The sequence below is a fragment of the Thermobia domestica genome, chromosome 16 (assembly GCF_964235325.1).
Source record: "Thermobia domestica chromosome 16, izTheDome1.hap1.1, whole genome shotgun sequence".
NCBI classification, from domain to species: domain Eukaryota; kingdom Metazoa; phylum Arthropoda; class Insecta; order Zygentoma; family Lepismatidae; genus Thermobia; species Thermobia domestica.
Genome location: NC_137469.1, coordinates 77,693,658 through 77,710,709, shown reverse-complemented (window position 1 = coordinate 77,710,709; position 17,052 = coordinate 77,693,658). Strand labels below are relative to the sequence as shown.

At 34.8% G+C, this 17,052-nt stretch overlaps 1 protein-coding gene across 9 annotated transcripts in view; it reads left to right on the top strand.

Annotated features, from left to right (window-relative positions):
* The window catches only part of LOC145673181 (multiple PDZ domain protein-like), an 817,414-nt gene that overhangs the window by 739,893 nt on the left and 60,469 nt on the right, over window positions 1-17,052 (top strand). For 7 of the 9 annotated variants that reach the window (XM_081742643.1, XM_081742640.1, XM_081742641.1 and 4 more), the window contains 2 exons: window positions 1,977-2,033; window positions 11,018-11,059. In XM_081742643.1, coding sequence (XP_081598769.1) covers window positions 1,977-2,033; window positions 11,018-11,059 — 99 coding nt within the window. The remainder of the gene's footprint in view (window positions 1-1,976; window positions 2,034-11,017; window positions 11,060-17,052) is intronic. The other 2 variants (XM_081742644.1, XM_081742642.1) reach the window with 1 other exon arrangement.

The following is a 17,052-nucleotide window of genomic DNA, read 5'->3' as shown; positions in this document are numbered from 1 at the left end:
ATTTTCATGGCTTAGATAATTTTCAGTACTATGTAGGAACAAGTGGAACAATTTTCCATGAATCGAAAAATTGTCTGTCCTGTACAGTGATTAAAATTTTCCGATTCGTAAAAGAATAGTCCACTTATTCCTACATCGTTGTTTAACCGTGATGTGAGGTGAAAAATTTTCTTCTATAGAGAGAGAGAAACACTGTGTAAAATTTTATTTCCCAACTTGAAATACAAAATTTTCCGGTTTCCGAAAGCTAATTGGAAGATTATAATTTGTTGCTGACTAACTTTCCTCTACTGAAATTCAATTTTGTAGCTCTATGTGGAGTTAAATATAGTGGAAAATTTTCCACCTAACATCACTATACATAATATCCAAAATTGTCAGGCCTATGAAAACTGTTTTCCACTTGTTTCTACATCGTGATGAAAATTTTCCGATCTATGAAAATTCCGATCTATGAAAACTTTCAGACTCCTAAAAAATTCTTCAATTTTTCCATATAAGGCAGAAAATATTTCGATTCATGAAAAATTGTTTAACTTGTTCCTACATAGTACTGAAAATTGTCTTGAGCCATGAAAATTTTCAGATTCTTTAAACGATCTTTCAGTTTTTAACATTTCTATACATGAATTCAATCAATTTCATGATTGCTGAGGAATTGTTACTTGATTACTGATATTTTTTTAGAACGGAAAATTTTCCGGAAAAATATATCGGAAAATTTTCCCAAATGGAAAATTTTCCGCCTCACATCACTACATACCACCTCTGGTTACTGGTTTTTCAGTGATCAAGACAATATTTAAATAGCCGCTATGTTGAGTCAAAATCATAATAAAACATACCGCCTCTGTTTTTTTTTTTTTTTTTTTTTTTTTCACTTCGAACACTGACCCGGCATGTTGTTGAAAACAAGGAGAAAGTTGACTCATCAGACTATTTACCCTTCTCCAACCACCGACAGTCCATGTTTTATGTTTTCAGTACAATCATCTTCGCGCTTGCACAAAATCATAATCTGGCTGAAAGAGGATCCATAATTCCCCTTTGAAAATAGAAAAACCCGTTTGCCCACTTCGCAGCGCCAACGTTTAGCCTATTGTACACGCGAATCTGTACTACACCACTCCTTATATTACTCACTACTACCCAATACATCGCTATCGTATTACATGTCTCACTATAGGGATGTTTTCATTATTTTGATAAATATCCGTATAGCCTTTTCTATTTCATCCAAGTGCGCATACCGTGTGACACTTATTTCAGATGGCGCAGGGGCCGCGGTGGCTCAGCGGTAGAGCGTTCACCTCTGCTGCGTGGGATTTTTAGTTCGATCCTAGCTCATGCCAAGTGAGCTTTGTGGTGGACAAACACCGCGTTCATGGGTTTTCTCGGGGTTCTTCCGTTTCCTCCCACTCTTCATTCCACCATTTCATTCATTTTTGTCATCACCGCCTCCTTTAGCCTAGCTGGCATAATCGTGGGACGTAAAACTTAAAGATTTCATTTCATATTTTTTTTTCAGATCACCATTACTGCAGTAATATTGTACAGACACCCAATAAAGTTCATACAGAACTTAGAATTGGGCAGTTTGATGGTAGAAATGTTCGCTGAAAGTTACATAAAGATTGACTCAAGTATCTCCATCCATTTTGAAGTTATTCACGAGAGAATATACCGATTTCTGTTGGCGATATGTTGTTCTGAATAAAATTAAGGTCATATTTGAGATGTAATAAATAAATAACTTTTTTTGCGAAGTCAGAACCTATTACTGTATTATGCTATCGTATATTAGACCTACAAACGTGTTCTTGAATATAATAGTTAATTTCGTTAAAGTCAAAATCGTTGCAACAAAAATATTAAAATTTGTGTACAACAACTGTATAAATTTTTTGAAGATTATTATTATTATTATTATTATTATTATTATTATTATTATTTTATTGTATTTTATTTTATTACAGACACCTGAAGAAAAATACAGCAAGTTTAAGGGCGTGCGAACAGTCACCATTAAAAAGGTAAGTTCATATTAACTCGAAAGTTACACTGTTGTTATGTTAGGTTATATGAAATAATAAACAGTTGTACTCAAAATATCGTTGTGTTAATTACATAATAACGAAGAGTTTAATTATCAAACTTAACTTTCGTTTAGAGAAATAGTCATTAAAATCAATATGACTTATTTTTTTCTAATTTTGTTATCACAGTGGTTATAATTTGCATCAAAATGAAGAAAATTAGTTTCTTTTTCGGACTGAAGTAAATAAATATTTAACATGAAATATTCGTGCGTAACGTTATTATTTATTGATAGCGAACTTTTTTTTTTTTTTTTTTAACCTAGCGAAGTTAAGGCTCTGCATCTGCAGCCTTCTCCGAGTACTTAACCACATGCATACATTGTTCTTCTTTTAAGACACAAATACACAAAAAATATAAACAGTTACAAAAGAAAAATGTTTCAAGCACATTAGTTTCATTCTACATCAAAGAAAATTCTAGGTGAAAATAATTTGTGACAGCAAATTGTAAAACGCATTCTATTCATTTTGTAGAACCCTCTTGATTTGTGATCTCAGGGGTGGCCCAGGTGAATTTACCCCCACCCCCGGAGCTGGGAAATACTTACCCGGGGCAAATCTTCGTTAGTGGTCAACAAGGGTTACTTCTATTTTCACAGTGCTACTTTCATCCCGCATCTATTGAAATCCCCCTCCCCCCGCATCTATTGAATTCATCAGGGCTCTCGGTACCTGATTTTAAATGTATGCATGTTTGTAGGTAAGAACATGACATGTAGAAATGTGAATTCCTACAGTTTAACTTGTAAAATATAGTTGCAAGGTATTAATACCGTATATAACTGTACCAATACTAAATCAAACCGTCATTTTTAACAGTGTAGAGTTGTCAACTCAAAGGTTGAAGATTGAAATCCTTTGATATGGTAATTTGATGCTTTAATTATTAACCTGTAAAATATATTTGAAAGTATAGTTTCTTTCCTTAATAATTCTTCGTGTTCTGTCTTCTTTGAGTAAATAAAAAGACAGAATTTGGATAAAAAATACAGAGGCGTGTCAGCGTACGTATACATAAGTTTTGAAGAAGTATTGGATAAATGGTGAAGAAGAAAACTATTTTGTATATAATTAAAAAGAGTAAAATGTATTAGTTAGGACACAATTTGAGAGTAAATTATATTACGAGGGTCATTATAGAAGATATGATTGAAGGAAAAAGGTGAAAGGGAGGAAGACCACAGTTAAATATTAGATAGGCAATGTTCTCAGAATCAAGATATACTGATGTCTGGAACATTATATTATTGATTACCCTCATTCCCTCTTATGAGTTTGTATTGATCTAGTGATTCGCTTAAGCTATTCAAAAGTAAGTTTTAAGATTAGAAATTACATTTTAAAATAATCATTATGTATCCAGGCCTGTATTTAAGTATTTTATGCCTCTTTGCTCGAGAAAATTTTGTGCCCCCTTATTTGTTCGTATTCAGTTGTGTAAGCAAAAACAATAAAAAAAATGACATAGTAGCCAATATGTGTCATTTCCTTCTTCGCTTGTAACATTGCAACAAGAAAACAGTCGCGCTGTAGTACATATATTGTTTGTAGTATAGATTTCCCTTAAGTGTCTCTTTCATGAACAGCCCCTCTTTTCCACATACCATGCTTCAATCTCGATTCTTATTAATTTGCTGCACTGGTAATTTTCCGCCCGCCCTGTTTCGTTGTGGTCCTGGGTAAATACCGGCCTGCTATATTCTAAGTTAGAGCCATACTGACATAGTCGATAAGACATGTGCCTACAAATTGAGCGGCTGGGGGTGTATCCCCTTATAGGATACATTTCTCGTTTCAGTGAAGCTCATTTTGTTCCACGTACTCTGTGGAAAATGGGTACCTGAGATTTGGAGACCAAAGCGTTGTGTTTACTTAATCTCCCACGCCTGCCAAGTCTTCGTAAATATGAAACCGTACCTACATAACGTTCGTGAGAGTCATCAACCTGTCCCGAATAGGATGTCGTTACCCCAAATTAACAGTAATCTGTCATATGATGTTCGAGATACATAAAATTTTCACATACTGGATTGGCGAGGGCTTGAGCCTTTGACATTTCACGCACCGAGAGAATGCTCTGCAACTTGAGCTACCAGTGACACAATTAATATTCTGTCTTTGTTCGAAGTTGGATTTTGAGTCCCATTAGTTTCTTTGTCTCTTAACATAATTTTCAGTAACAGTAATATTATAGATTTTTAAAGATGAAATAGTTAACAAATCTATGTGTATGCTGGGAGTGGAAAATTCCAACGTATGGCACACTAACGTAAATTGAAAATAGCATTTACTATTCCGTGGGGTTACTGTAGGCCCGGATTAAAATAAAAGAAAGAAAGAAAACAGGGTATTTTTAGGTGTCACAAAGAGATAATCTCTTAATGACCTTAGGAAGAAAATACAATTTATGGTATAGTGTTGTCCGCGAGACACGATTTCGGGCTGTCTCGTCTCGAGAAGATGACGTCAAAAGCTTGTTCGTCTCGAATTAAACTACCATTTCTTGTCCCGTATCTTATCAAGAAAATCCTGTTTCGTCTCGTGTACAACACTAAATTTATACAACTGAAGTTTTGGGGGCCGCGGTGACTCAGTGGTAGAGCGTTCACATCTGGTGCATGGGGTTGTCGGTTCGATCGCAGCTCGCGCCAAGTGAGCTTTGTGGTGGACGAACACTTTGTGCGTTGGTTTTCTCGGAGTTTTTCCGTTTCCTCTCACTTTTCTCATTTCGCCATTTCATTCATTTCTCATCATCACCGTCTCCTTTAGACTAGCCAGCATAACCATGGGACATAAAATTTAGATTTCATTTAATTTCATTTACAACTAAAGCTTTACAATGACGATTACAAAAATATTGTTTATTCGTTTTTTATTTTTCGTTCGCGTTTATATATGGATCTTGAAGCAAATTCCTCCTCCTCCGCTTCCCAGGAAAAAGAATTTCTCATTTTCCTAATAACCCCTTCAAGACCGTTTTTATGGCTCGAAGAAGAAGGGATGACCCGGCAAGAGAGGACATTTAGTAATCCTGATTTTCTCTCTGCTTACTGTGAATCAACACTTTATATCCCTCCACGGATCTTAAAATGGTCACACGTGTTAGCTTCTTTAAGCTTGGAGGGAACGCTAAACCTGAATCCAACCATTATTGTAGTGTATCACAGTACAAGTGCTTAGCTTTCTTACTTGGATTTCAATTAGATACAAAGTAGTTTCTGATTTTTTTTAAAAAATATCTTCATAATATAAATATAACTAAGTCATATATTGTTGATAAATAATAATAGTGTTTACGACTGGCTTCCAAATCGTAGTAGGATTAAAGATTGTTTTGACAGAACAAGTGATTAATTAATGAGTGAGTGGTAATTAGCAGGTGATAATTAGTAATATACTGTTGCTCTCGAATAACATGGTTGAAGTTGGAACCCACTTAAGTGATTAGTAAGCGTACGTACAAATAGCTTGTAATATTATAACTGGGTTTATATCATTAGAGAGCATTGATCTTGGCTTTATGGCGTTAATTATTATCAATACTGAAATTCAGTGAATTATTCTTGATTAATAATCATGGAGTATTATATTCGTTCATTATTGTAATTCATTATATATATATATATATATATATATATATATATATATATATATATATATATATATATATATATATATATATATATATATATATATATATTTCGTGTCAACACACGTATTGTGATTTGGCGTAAGTATTTCTCTTGTTACTATGCTCATACAGTATATTGTGGCCTCTGAACTTTTATCAAATGCTTAATTATGCTTAGAACTGTCCTAAATTTCATTACTTTAGTTTGTGTTTTAAAATAGTGTCTAATTTGGTAGTTCAGGATATACAGTTGGTTAGCAAAATAATGGAAACACCTAAAGGAAATACAATTTAGCTACCTGATGAATGTGGCATGGTACCACCGTTAGCTTGCAGAACCGTTCTGATTCGCCATCAGATGGAGGCGTATAATCTTGAATGGTTTTCAGAGGAATATTGTACTATTCCTTATGCAGAACAGCACTCAGTACCGTCAGCAAGGATGAAGGAGGATGTCTCCTCCGGGTTATGAGCTCCGGAACTGACCACAAATGTTGAATAATGTTGAGGTCTGGGGTTGAACAGGCCAGGGGGAGGGGTTGTTGTAGTTCATTCCGATGTTCTTAGTAGTTGTAACAGCGTAAATAATATTTTAATAACACCAAACATAGCATCAGAATATAGGATGCATAGTGAACTAAAATGTTCACATAATCACACGCAATAGTGTATCCTGTGAGCATATCACAAGACCCATGAAATATCAGGAAATTGCTGCCCGTTGCTTCACAGAGCCGCCATTATGTTTCACGATAGAAAGCAGACAGTTTGGAGCATAAGCTTCTTTGAGCCTCTACCATACATAAAAACGGCTTGTTGTTTGAATAAGATGAAAGTTTACCTATCGGACCATATTAAGAATATCCAATAATCAGCAATCCACTTTACATATTCTCGGCACCATTTTTTCATCGCATTATTGACGGTGATGAGGGGTTTGGGAGTTTCAACTTAACCATGAATAATCAGGTTAAGCAACTTGGGTTGGGCTTAATTGTTGCAATAAGCAGTTCCAGGTCTGATTGAATTTCATAGTCACTTGAACCGCACTCAGTCTCTGGTTATTGGTGAGAATTCTCTTCAATGCTCGGCGACTCTTGTTGTTGAGGTTTCCATCAACTATTACTCTTCGCCGATGTTTTATAGGATATCATCATCGTGACACTGTTCCTCACAACATAGCAAACACTCTGGCTACCTTACATGCGCTTGCAACAACTAACAATATACAATGTGGTCTCTTTGTAACTTTTTTTTTTCAATCACTACGGTCCACAAACTTCAATACAGGCCTCGCTCCCTACTCTAGATGGTCACCTAAGACACCACAGACGACGACCAGACGCTGCACCCTCATCCTCATTGGTACCATCATATACATCTTACGTGTTGCATAGTTCAAGTGTTTCCATTATTTTGATATATGCAGATGAAAATTCCATTATTTTAATATATGCGTATGAAAATTGTGTAATTATACACGAATGTCACTCTGAAATCTTTGTAAATCTGCAATATTACATGTTATATGCAACAACGATTGAGTCTTATAGGAAGACTATTGAATGTTTAAAATAGATTGAGACTGCAACAAACTTTGTGTGAGGTCTTTACACAACAATTTGTCCTTTCTGAGAAGAAGACAACGATTTTTTTTAATGTTAATAAATAAAATATACTATAAGTCAAAAACTTCAGCATAGAAGATGAGTTACAATACGTTATTATAGCCTATGTGTCCGTGTGTCATGGGTCCAGATCCATGTTACAGCTTATTTGGTTCGTTCCCAACTTTAGGTCCACTTTTCGTGTACAGCCAATGACGAAGGTGTTTGCCTACGCTACAGTCCTATTGGAATTTGGTCAAATCACCTTAACATTTTAGAAATTTTATTTTGCTATCGTGTAGTTAAGTAATTAGTGCGCGGTACTTTTATGCACTTAGATCCGGATTTGATTTCCAGAAGATGATGATCCAACACCGTTTAACATATAATGGCGAGGGAATAAATGTAACCAGCTAAAACCCTTCCGGCCATCCCTAACAAATTTGTGGCGTGCAATTTTAAATTACTGAAATATTTGTGTTTTGGATTGTAATTTATAAAACTTTCAGAGTGACCTTTTTATGTAATATATAGCCTAATTATAGCAATATAATAATACAGTAAACATAAACACTTTTCGTGTACAGCCAATGACGAAGGTGTTTGCCTACAGTCCTATTGGAATTTGGTCAAATCACCTTAACATATAATAGGCACAAAATGTAAGGGATTGTAAAAACTGAGCAACCAAATGTACGCTAATCAATCATCGTCAGGTTCATTCGAGAAGATGCAGTTTCACACTTTGCTTCGACTTCATGTTCTTTATTTTAGCCGTATCCAGACAAATAGCAACATTATTGTATATAATATTATATTAATGAAATAACATAAAACACTGTAGACAAATTATCTTGAAAACGTTTTTAATGTCAGTAGAAAAATCCTGTTCCACTACAGAGGAAGTAAAGATCAAAAAATGTTGACAACAGTATAGACGAACATACGATTTAGTACATGGACGGTTAAGATCCTTTTCTAAGTTTACATGCATTCCTATATAAACTGTAAGAGTGCTTCGTGTTTGAAACTTCATTGAGTGTTTCGAATGTATTTCTTTGTGTGTGTCTATTTTATCCTCCATGCTAGTGTTTATAGTTATTGGTTGATGTCCTCTTTTTATTCTCCTCTTTTGTTATTTATTTATTTATTTATTTTGAATATCAAATTAGACCCTATTTAGTTACAAACAGTATATGGGTATTGTTAGGTGTATGTGTGTCATAGTTAGAAGACAATAACGATAGATACAGTTTTTCTTTTTTAAAAAATATACTGTTCATAAGTAGATAAATAAGTGTGCAAAAGAATAAAAACTATAAAACTATTATTAACAACGAGCGGTATATCTTTTACCGCCATATTTTTTCGAAATCTACGCATGAGAATTGACACTGAAGAATGTCGTTTTGTCCAAGTTGCTAGCATCTTTCAATTGATATACGAGGGTGATTCAGAAAGTAATGCCTCCAAAGTGATACCTTTATTTGTGTTTGACAGATAGCACCGATACAAGTATCAGTGGAAAGTTTGCAATGTCAGCTACAAATAAATGGTGACATCATTTTTTAAATGGTGACATCATAGTCCCCATTATGGGCAACACACTTGCGCCAACGCAAAACAAGACAAGGTTTTCATGCCGCGTCGGCGAAGAATTGTAGTGGCTGTTGGCCACACAATTGTCGAACTGCTGCTTCGACCTCCGCGTCACAACTGTAGCGTTGACCCTTTGGGGAAGAGCCATATTAGCCGGACGCAAGATCCGGACTATAGCCAGAATGAGGCAGAATGTCAACATTACTTTGCCAGCAAATGGGACAATTTTGAATTTTTTGGCGGAGGAGAAGACATGTGGTTGTACTCCAGCGATTGGCGTTTTGTTTCTGGGCCGTAATGGTGTATCCACGACTCGTCGCCTGCGATGAATGTTCCTGGGCGCACAACTTTCCGCAGTCAGAAATACAATGACAGCCCGCTGTTTGAACCAAACGTCACCACTCTATGCTATGAATTGCTTCATTACTCTGGAACGAGAAGAGATAGGAAGATGAAACAAGTGGCATCCTATAACTTAAACAAAACATAGCGCCTTAGTGATAAACAGTTGAGAATGTTTGCAGTACAGTTGGCCAAGTAGTGGGCTTGGAGGCATTACTTTCTGAATCATCCACGTAGGTATGTTTCACCTTTGCAAAATATTATGTTAAACAAAAATTAAAATTAAAGAGTCAATCATAATTGTGGGCAATATCTCATTAAACATACTATGTATTGTCTTCTTGTTAGTGTCATAATGAAACGCTTGATGAAGGAACACTTCAGTATGCTTCGTCTCAATAGATGGCGTGGTTATAGTACAGCATAATTTTTTAGGTTTACGAGAAAAACTTGTGTCGATTTTCTCGAATACTGCGCATGAGGATATGTACACATTCATTATCACTATGTCCAGCTCGATGAGAGCTATCAATTGACACACGTCTCATCGGACTTTTTAAAAAATATTTTCTTCACATTGTAGGATAGATTTTTATGTAATTCCATGTAAGGCTAGAGTTCTTGCGGGGGATTTTTTTCTTTTTAAAAAAGTAAGAATTGTTACTAGAGAGACTTGAAAATTACTTCATATGATATTTTACTTTGTGTATACTTCAGAATTTCAAAGAAAGGATGCATATATCCTGATCCACAATATTCTTCTTGGGTGTAGTCATGATCTCATGTATATTTTTGCCACAATAGTTATGGCTAGATTATATATAAATCAAAATTAATATAATTTCCCTAAGGATTATGAAATCAAAAGAACTGAAGGATAAAATCTCCACGAAAGTCCATAGTAATGATAGATAAGTTTTAGTGTGATTTGGACTTGAGACATTTCCAAGAATGTAATTTGTTTTATCAAAATCCGCCTTCCATCCAAGTTAGAAATCGTATTACATAAAGGAACTATGAGCCAATTGTACGATTTTCCTGGTTAGAGGGTATCGTTAGTCAGAAGGAGGTTTCGTCTAACATCGGGAATCTTAACATTGTTAAGGATATCTAGGAATGTCTAGAAACATGATTAAAATTACAAAGATTCCCGTAGTGTTCCCTACGCATACGCGCCTTTGGCGTGGGAGATCCCCGATGTGAGCTCATGTGGTTCGGATTTCACGTTAAGTTATGTAGCCACATCTCATATAACCCCACTGCTGAACTTAAATCAAATAAAAATCAACCAAGATTCGTATGTTTACGTCGGGAATTATGGTGACTGGTGTCAAAATTCTTGTCTCAAAGAAAAATTTGCCAATATAATTTTTGTCAGCAATTATGCTTCTCTGTCTGGACAAAGTTTGACGATTCTATCTATTCCCATTCAATGCACTGTGACAAAATTGCACATCTTGCTGGTTGTTTAATCTGTATAATCTTTTAAATTTTGTGTCTATACATGTGTCTCCAAAATGCAACATTTACCGTTGGTTTTCGGTAAAGGAAAAATGTTTTCTAAAGTTGCATGAATGAATTACTATGTGTGTTATACGTAGTGGAATAGGTGTGTGTGTGTGTATGTGTGAATGTAGGTAAAGAATAAATAAAGCTTTGCTTTATGTGAGTAACATATAGGCCTTCCCTTGGTCCTTGCTTGTTGATGTGATTTCCGAACTGTATTTTTATTCCTACAGCCTTGCCTGGCAGAGAGCGCCCCATGTCCTCCTCCCCAACAGGTAAACGCCAGCATGTACTGTGTCGTCTACACTGCCCTTAGTATATATTGCACGTTTTATTTTACCTTTTTTCAATAGAAAATATATTTCGCAATAGCTTTTATTTCTAATATTTTATTTCGTATTCATGTTTGATTAGTTAGCATATTTAATAATGCTTGTGTGTTTACAAGTAGTATGTGTTTCACCGTCAAGAAAAAACAACAACAATAGATATAGTGTGCTAGTCAGCAGTGCGTTTTGATACATAGAATACACAAATAAACAACAATTTCTTCCAGGAGAATAAAGATGCCAATTATAATTATGAACGATCAACATACTTTTAAATCTCTTTTTAATTTTTTTTTTAAAGTACCATTTTCTCGTATCCCGTCTTGGGCTATGAGTATTCGTTTATTTCTAGTTTCATTTCGAGATGGGTATATAACAGGATTTATTTATTTATTGATGTGTTTGGCTGGGTACAATATAACTAACTAACTAACTAACTCTATGGCCTATGGAACCCGGAGGTTCAATTCCGCGTTCACAAAAGCTCTCCACTGACTTCTATCTTTAGCTAACTGCATCCAGTTTCTACTTTGTATTCCAATCTCTGCGAGATCCATCTTAATATTGTCCTCCCATCTGCGCCTAGGTCTTCCTAATGGTCGTTTTCCGATTGGTCTTCCAGTCAAGACTTTGAAAGTGTTTCTACTTTCTTCCATTCTAGCTACATGACCCGCCCACCTAAGCCTCCTAGACTTGACGACCCTCACAATGTTGGATACAATATAAAATTACAAAAATACAGAGCAGTACAAAATAAAACCAGAAAAAATACATCTTTATAACAAACAGTGGAGTGCTCATAAGGTTTCTTCACCTCATGATAATAGTTCAGAGAAAAATGCATGAGGATAGTGAATTCGCTGAGCAGATCTGGAGCGGCTTTCAACTTTGGTCTGTAGGTGCATAGCGTGTGTACTATGTTGGTCAGGTTTAAATCCTTCAGAGAATGAATTGTCATCAGGGGACGTCTTCGGTGTTGAAGCTGCGATAGTGGGTGATATTGAACGCTCAGGTCTTGAAGTGAATGTAGCAGTGGTGTCTTGAAGAAGTGCTGAATGTGAGATTGTGCTTGCTGGTGTTATTTGCCTTTTTGCTTATAGAATTTGTTGTATTCGCGGACATCCGGAATAATTAACAGGATGAGTTGACACACTTTGCTGGTGTGTCTTTGGTCTTCTTTTCGCATTGGTACGTTCAATGAGAGCCGGCGCACTTAACGCACCGAGGCAGAGCTTGGCAAGTTGCTTGCGAAAGCTCAAATCTTTGGCATTTGTAGCATTGCAAATGATGTTTCTTTTGTAGTGGTTCTTTGCGAACTTTTCATGTGTAGCAATAAGTATCTTTGAAAATTATGGTAGTTTGTAGAGTCATCTTCAATGTAATCAAAAATAGTTGGCCCTTCGTCACAGCGCTGGGTTCGTATTTGTGAATCTTAGAATATTATTATTATTTTTTTAGCTATACAAAAGTTGATTATTATTATTATTTTCTCGAAAACTACACATGGGGATTTATCTTAAAGCATGTAACTTTTGTTCAGGTCGATATGATGTATCGACGGATATATGTCTTATCGTTGGACCATATTTTAGTTAAGCAAAAGTTAAAATTTAGAGTTGATTATGGTTTTAGGTTAGATCTCATCAAACATTCTACGATCTGTCGTATTAAGAATATCATAATGAAGAGCTTAATGAAAATGTAGCTCAGTATCGGTTTCTCCTCAGGAAGTAGCATAGTTCTTGTACAATCCGCGGCAAAAAACCTGCAACATGAGCATATAAGTTTATTGTGAAATGACGAAGTATTTTGCTCTAAAATAAATGTGCACGGGAGGAGGCCGAGGTTTATCCTGGCGTGATTCGTTCCACTTAGACGTTATGTTCATTCCCTGTGCTGTTAGGCGTAGTTTCACAATTAACTTACATCCTCATGTTGCAGGTTTTTTTGCCGCGGATTGTACATAATCAATTTTTAGGTTTATAAGTAAATTATTTTTGCGCCATTTTCTCGAAACCTGCGCATGAGATTTTACACTCACACATAATTATCATTTGTTGGGCCTAGTAAGATATCAATTGGTATATGTCTCCAACATATACATCGGGCATTTTTATTTTTTAAAATTTTTTGTTAATCTCTAATACGTAATATTGCAGAATTTATAAGATATTGGTAAAAATCTGTGAATATGCTTCAAATGTGATTAAAATAAATTAGCGTTGTCATAGCCGGAGTTGCTTATTTGTATCGTTTCGAGAGTTCACTGTAGTTTTGTTTTAATTTGTCCATATTCTTGTATAACATTTTGCGTTTAAGGAAGTATTATTACGATTTCTATATGCAGTTTCTAAAATGTCCCCTTTGTTAGTAAACCAGTCAAATTTTGAATAATTTACTTATTACTGAGTACTTTGTAGCTTATCTTTTCGGCGTCTTAATTGATCTGAAGATTCTAGCAGTAATTTTGAAGTAATGGTATATCCATACACCCCAAATTTTCAGAAACATGCTTCCGTGCAGGAAATGTCTATTTTAACTAATTTGTAAACTTTACATCCCTGAATTGTCCATTAATCCCCCGCCCACCGTGTACGATCAATTACTAAGTTGTGGATAGATTTGTGAGGTGTACTCCTAAATCAAAAGCAATCAAAATCGAGATCGCTAGCAAAAATAAATAAAATCGTTTTATATATGGTAGTAAGAACTATGTTGTTTTATATCGTCCCGGATTTACTAGGACACTTCTGGTTTTCTGTTTGCTGTCCCGGTGTCCCGAGAACAATTTTTGGAACACGTAAATGTGCCTTAAAAATGTCACTTTCATCGAAAATCTTAAATATTTTTACTCTCGAAATTGAAATCCTACTTTCTTTCAATAGAAAAGTTTCCAGTCGTTCTTTATTACGGATGAAATTTTTAGCTGACCAACTTGACGTGTAGAACAGAAATATAAGGCGGTTGCAAGCGGAAGAGTTATCATTGATCAGAGTTTCCAGTTCAGTTGAATTTCGGTGAATTTCCAGGGATGTCTGGGTTATTTGATGATATGTTCCCGGTTTTTCAGAATTGAGAATCTGGTCAGGTTGTATTTATTAATTTTGCTCCCGAAAATTTATTTACACTTTTTATCTTTCGGTGCAACCTGTACGAATCTATTTATTATAAGTTTTCAACAGTGATAAGAATTCAGTCTTTAGTTTCTTGCTAATAAACTGAGTGATATTTAATATTTGCATGATAAAGTGTGCTTCCTACATTATTAAACGTATACTGCTATCCACTACACTTTATACTCTGATATTTTAAATTACCTACGTTGCTGATTTTTTGTAACTAATTAAAAGCATACGTATGTTATAGTAGAGACAGTTTTTATTATTATTATTATTTCTTCTCACAGTGTGTGTGTGTTACTGATTTTTTCGTTTATTGTTGATAACGTTTTAAACAAGATTTCATGTATTTAACCAGTGCTTGTTATGTCTGATACAACAAGCGTTATCTTCAGCTAACGCGTATCTCTATCGCTAAAATATGTAAACAGATTTGACTGTTTGCTCTATATAAAAGACTTTAAGAGGCAATTGTTGAATGTTTTGAAGATTGATTATGGTATACTGTACTGAACGACAGATATCGTTTACATCAGTTTCATTTCAGGTTTTTGCTTGGCAGAGGGGAGGGAGGCAAAACTCTCCCATATAAGTTGAGTTGTATGTTCTTCAGAGGCTTGATGTATTATTAAATTAGGGTTAAAATGTACGTGTGTCTCAAAGTGCAGCTCCAAATAATGAGCCTGGTGGATAGTAGAAGTGAAGTGAAGTATGTTTCTAAACTTTGGAATTTCCCCTTTTACCCTTTATCAATTTCAACCTAAACAAATGGTTGAACCTTGAATTTATGAGTCTCCGTAAGTGGGGAAAATGAATCTCTTGTTTTTAATAAATTTCAGCTCCAAGCAATACGAATGATTTGTGTGCCACAAAGAGAGTACATGCTATGTTCTATGTCTCATAGCCTCTATGGTGAAAAGGGATGCTAAATTTCAAGAAACAAACAAATAGGAAAATCGGAAAATATTTTTGAAAGCGTAGAAGTTCTTATTTTTTTAGTTCGAAGGTGGGGGAAGTAAAATGCCTAATCCGTGATCGATTTCAATCCAAAGAATTTGCATGATTGGTAAGCCTTTTTTTAAAAAAAAAAAGTGTCAATTTTGATCAAAATCGGAAATTTATTTACAGAAGTTGTCGCGAAACAAACACTTTTGTTACAACACATATTTCATATACAAACGATTTTCAATCTTGTCAGACTTGCGGACTGGCGAAAGGTAGAAAAATCTGCAAATCGCCAAAGCAGAAAAAAGCGCGATTAGGTGTTCTATTAACTTAAAATGTCTCCCATGTAAAGCAATATTGGCTATATTGAATGTAATAATCTGTGTTACATTCAATTAGTCGGATTGATAAGTTAAATTCACGGCCCTGCGCTTCAGTTTCGTTGGGGTATACAGAAGCAAAATGTTCGGAATCAACATGCAAAGACAAGGTTATGTCTTGAAAGTGCACACAGAATTATCACAGAATTATGCACTTATTATTATTCCTCGGAAATGTTGCTCTTGGCATCTGTACTAGACACGTTTGTTACATTGCGGTAAACAACCCTCATGAGATACTCACAGAAGTTATATTGAGGAAAAAGTGTGTGATAAACAGGTGTTTTCCTGCTTAGTAGATCACGGATGTACATACATGGAAAGTTACCAGGAAAGGAAAATGTAAAGTTACCAAGAAAGGAAAGGAAGGCATGAAACTTAATAAACGCACTTGTTTATTCAGTTGAATTCTCTGTCAATGATGGACAAAGCTTTTCATTTTGACTTCTTTCCCTCAGCTGTGGATTCTAATGATGCTAAAATTGATAAATTTCCTTCCAGTTTTTCGAATAGAATACATTTTTTACTGCTGGAAGGCACGAACTGGCATCCCCCCCCCCAAAAAAAAACTGTCGAGAATGCAATAACATGGAATCAATAGCTTCAGATATATATATATATTGACACATTTGAGACGAATGAAAATGTGTTTAGAACAGTATTTATATTTATATTAGACTCTTGTATAGTAATCATTGGTATATACATAACAGTGTAATTGGGCATTAGGCCTGTTATGTTGAAATACTGCAAATAAACTAGAATATAAGATTGGAATTTTAACGGCTTATTCATTACTTCACATATCTATCATTGTAGAATCTGTTGATTCAATATCATTTAGTATCAAATTATATTGAATTATATTGGAAATACACAATATTATTAATTTTGTAACAAATCTTTCATCCCCCTCACTGAAAAATAGGTTCGTGTCCGTTAGAACCCGGACCCACTCTACTTAGGTGTTCTATGTCTTCGTTTGAATAACCTTTCTGTTTAACTGAAGTAGCAAATCATTATCTGATCCGTTTTGATTTAGAATAACACAGTAATAGCTTAGTAGCGGTTTGAAGTTGTTACGTGAATTTTATTTGTACTTATATGTGCAATTATATATCTAAAGAGGAGAAAAATGCTTGTAGTGTGTATTATCAGAGTGAATGTGAAACAAAATTTTGTTGTAAGTCATGTTATTTGCGCGTCTTGCGTGTTTAAAAATTAGAATTATTTCTACCCAGTTGGTATTATGAAAACTGATAATGGTAGTCGAATTAATTTCATTCGAGTGTAAGTATTTTCACTGTTTTACTATTTGCGGAGTTCTTTTCTCCTAATGTATATAGTTTTAATATATCAAAATTCTTACATATTGCACAGTTAAGTAACTTTACGAAACAAAACACGCACATTTAGAGCTCGCATATGTTTTCTTTCGGCTTTTTTATTGCACAATTTCAATTATTTTCTCTATTGGTGCTATTTATTTTAAACT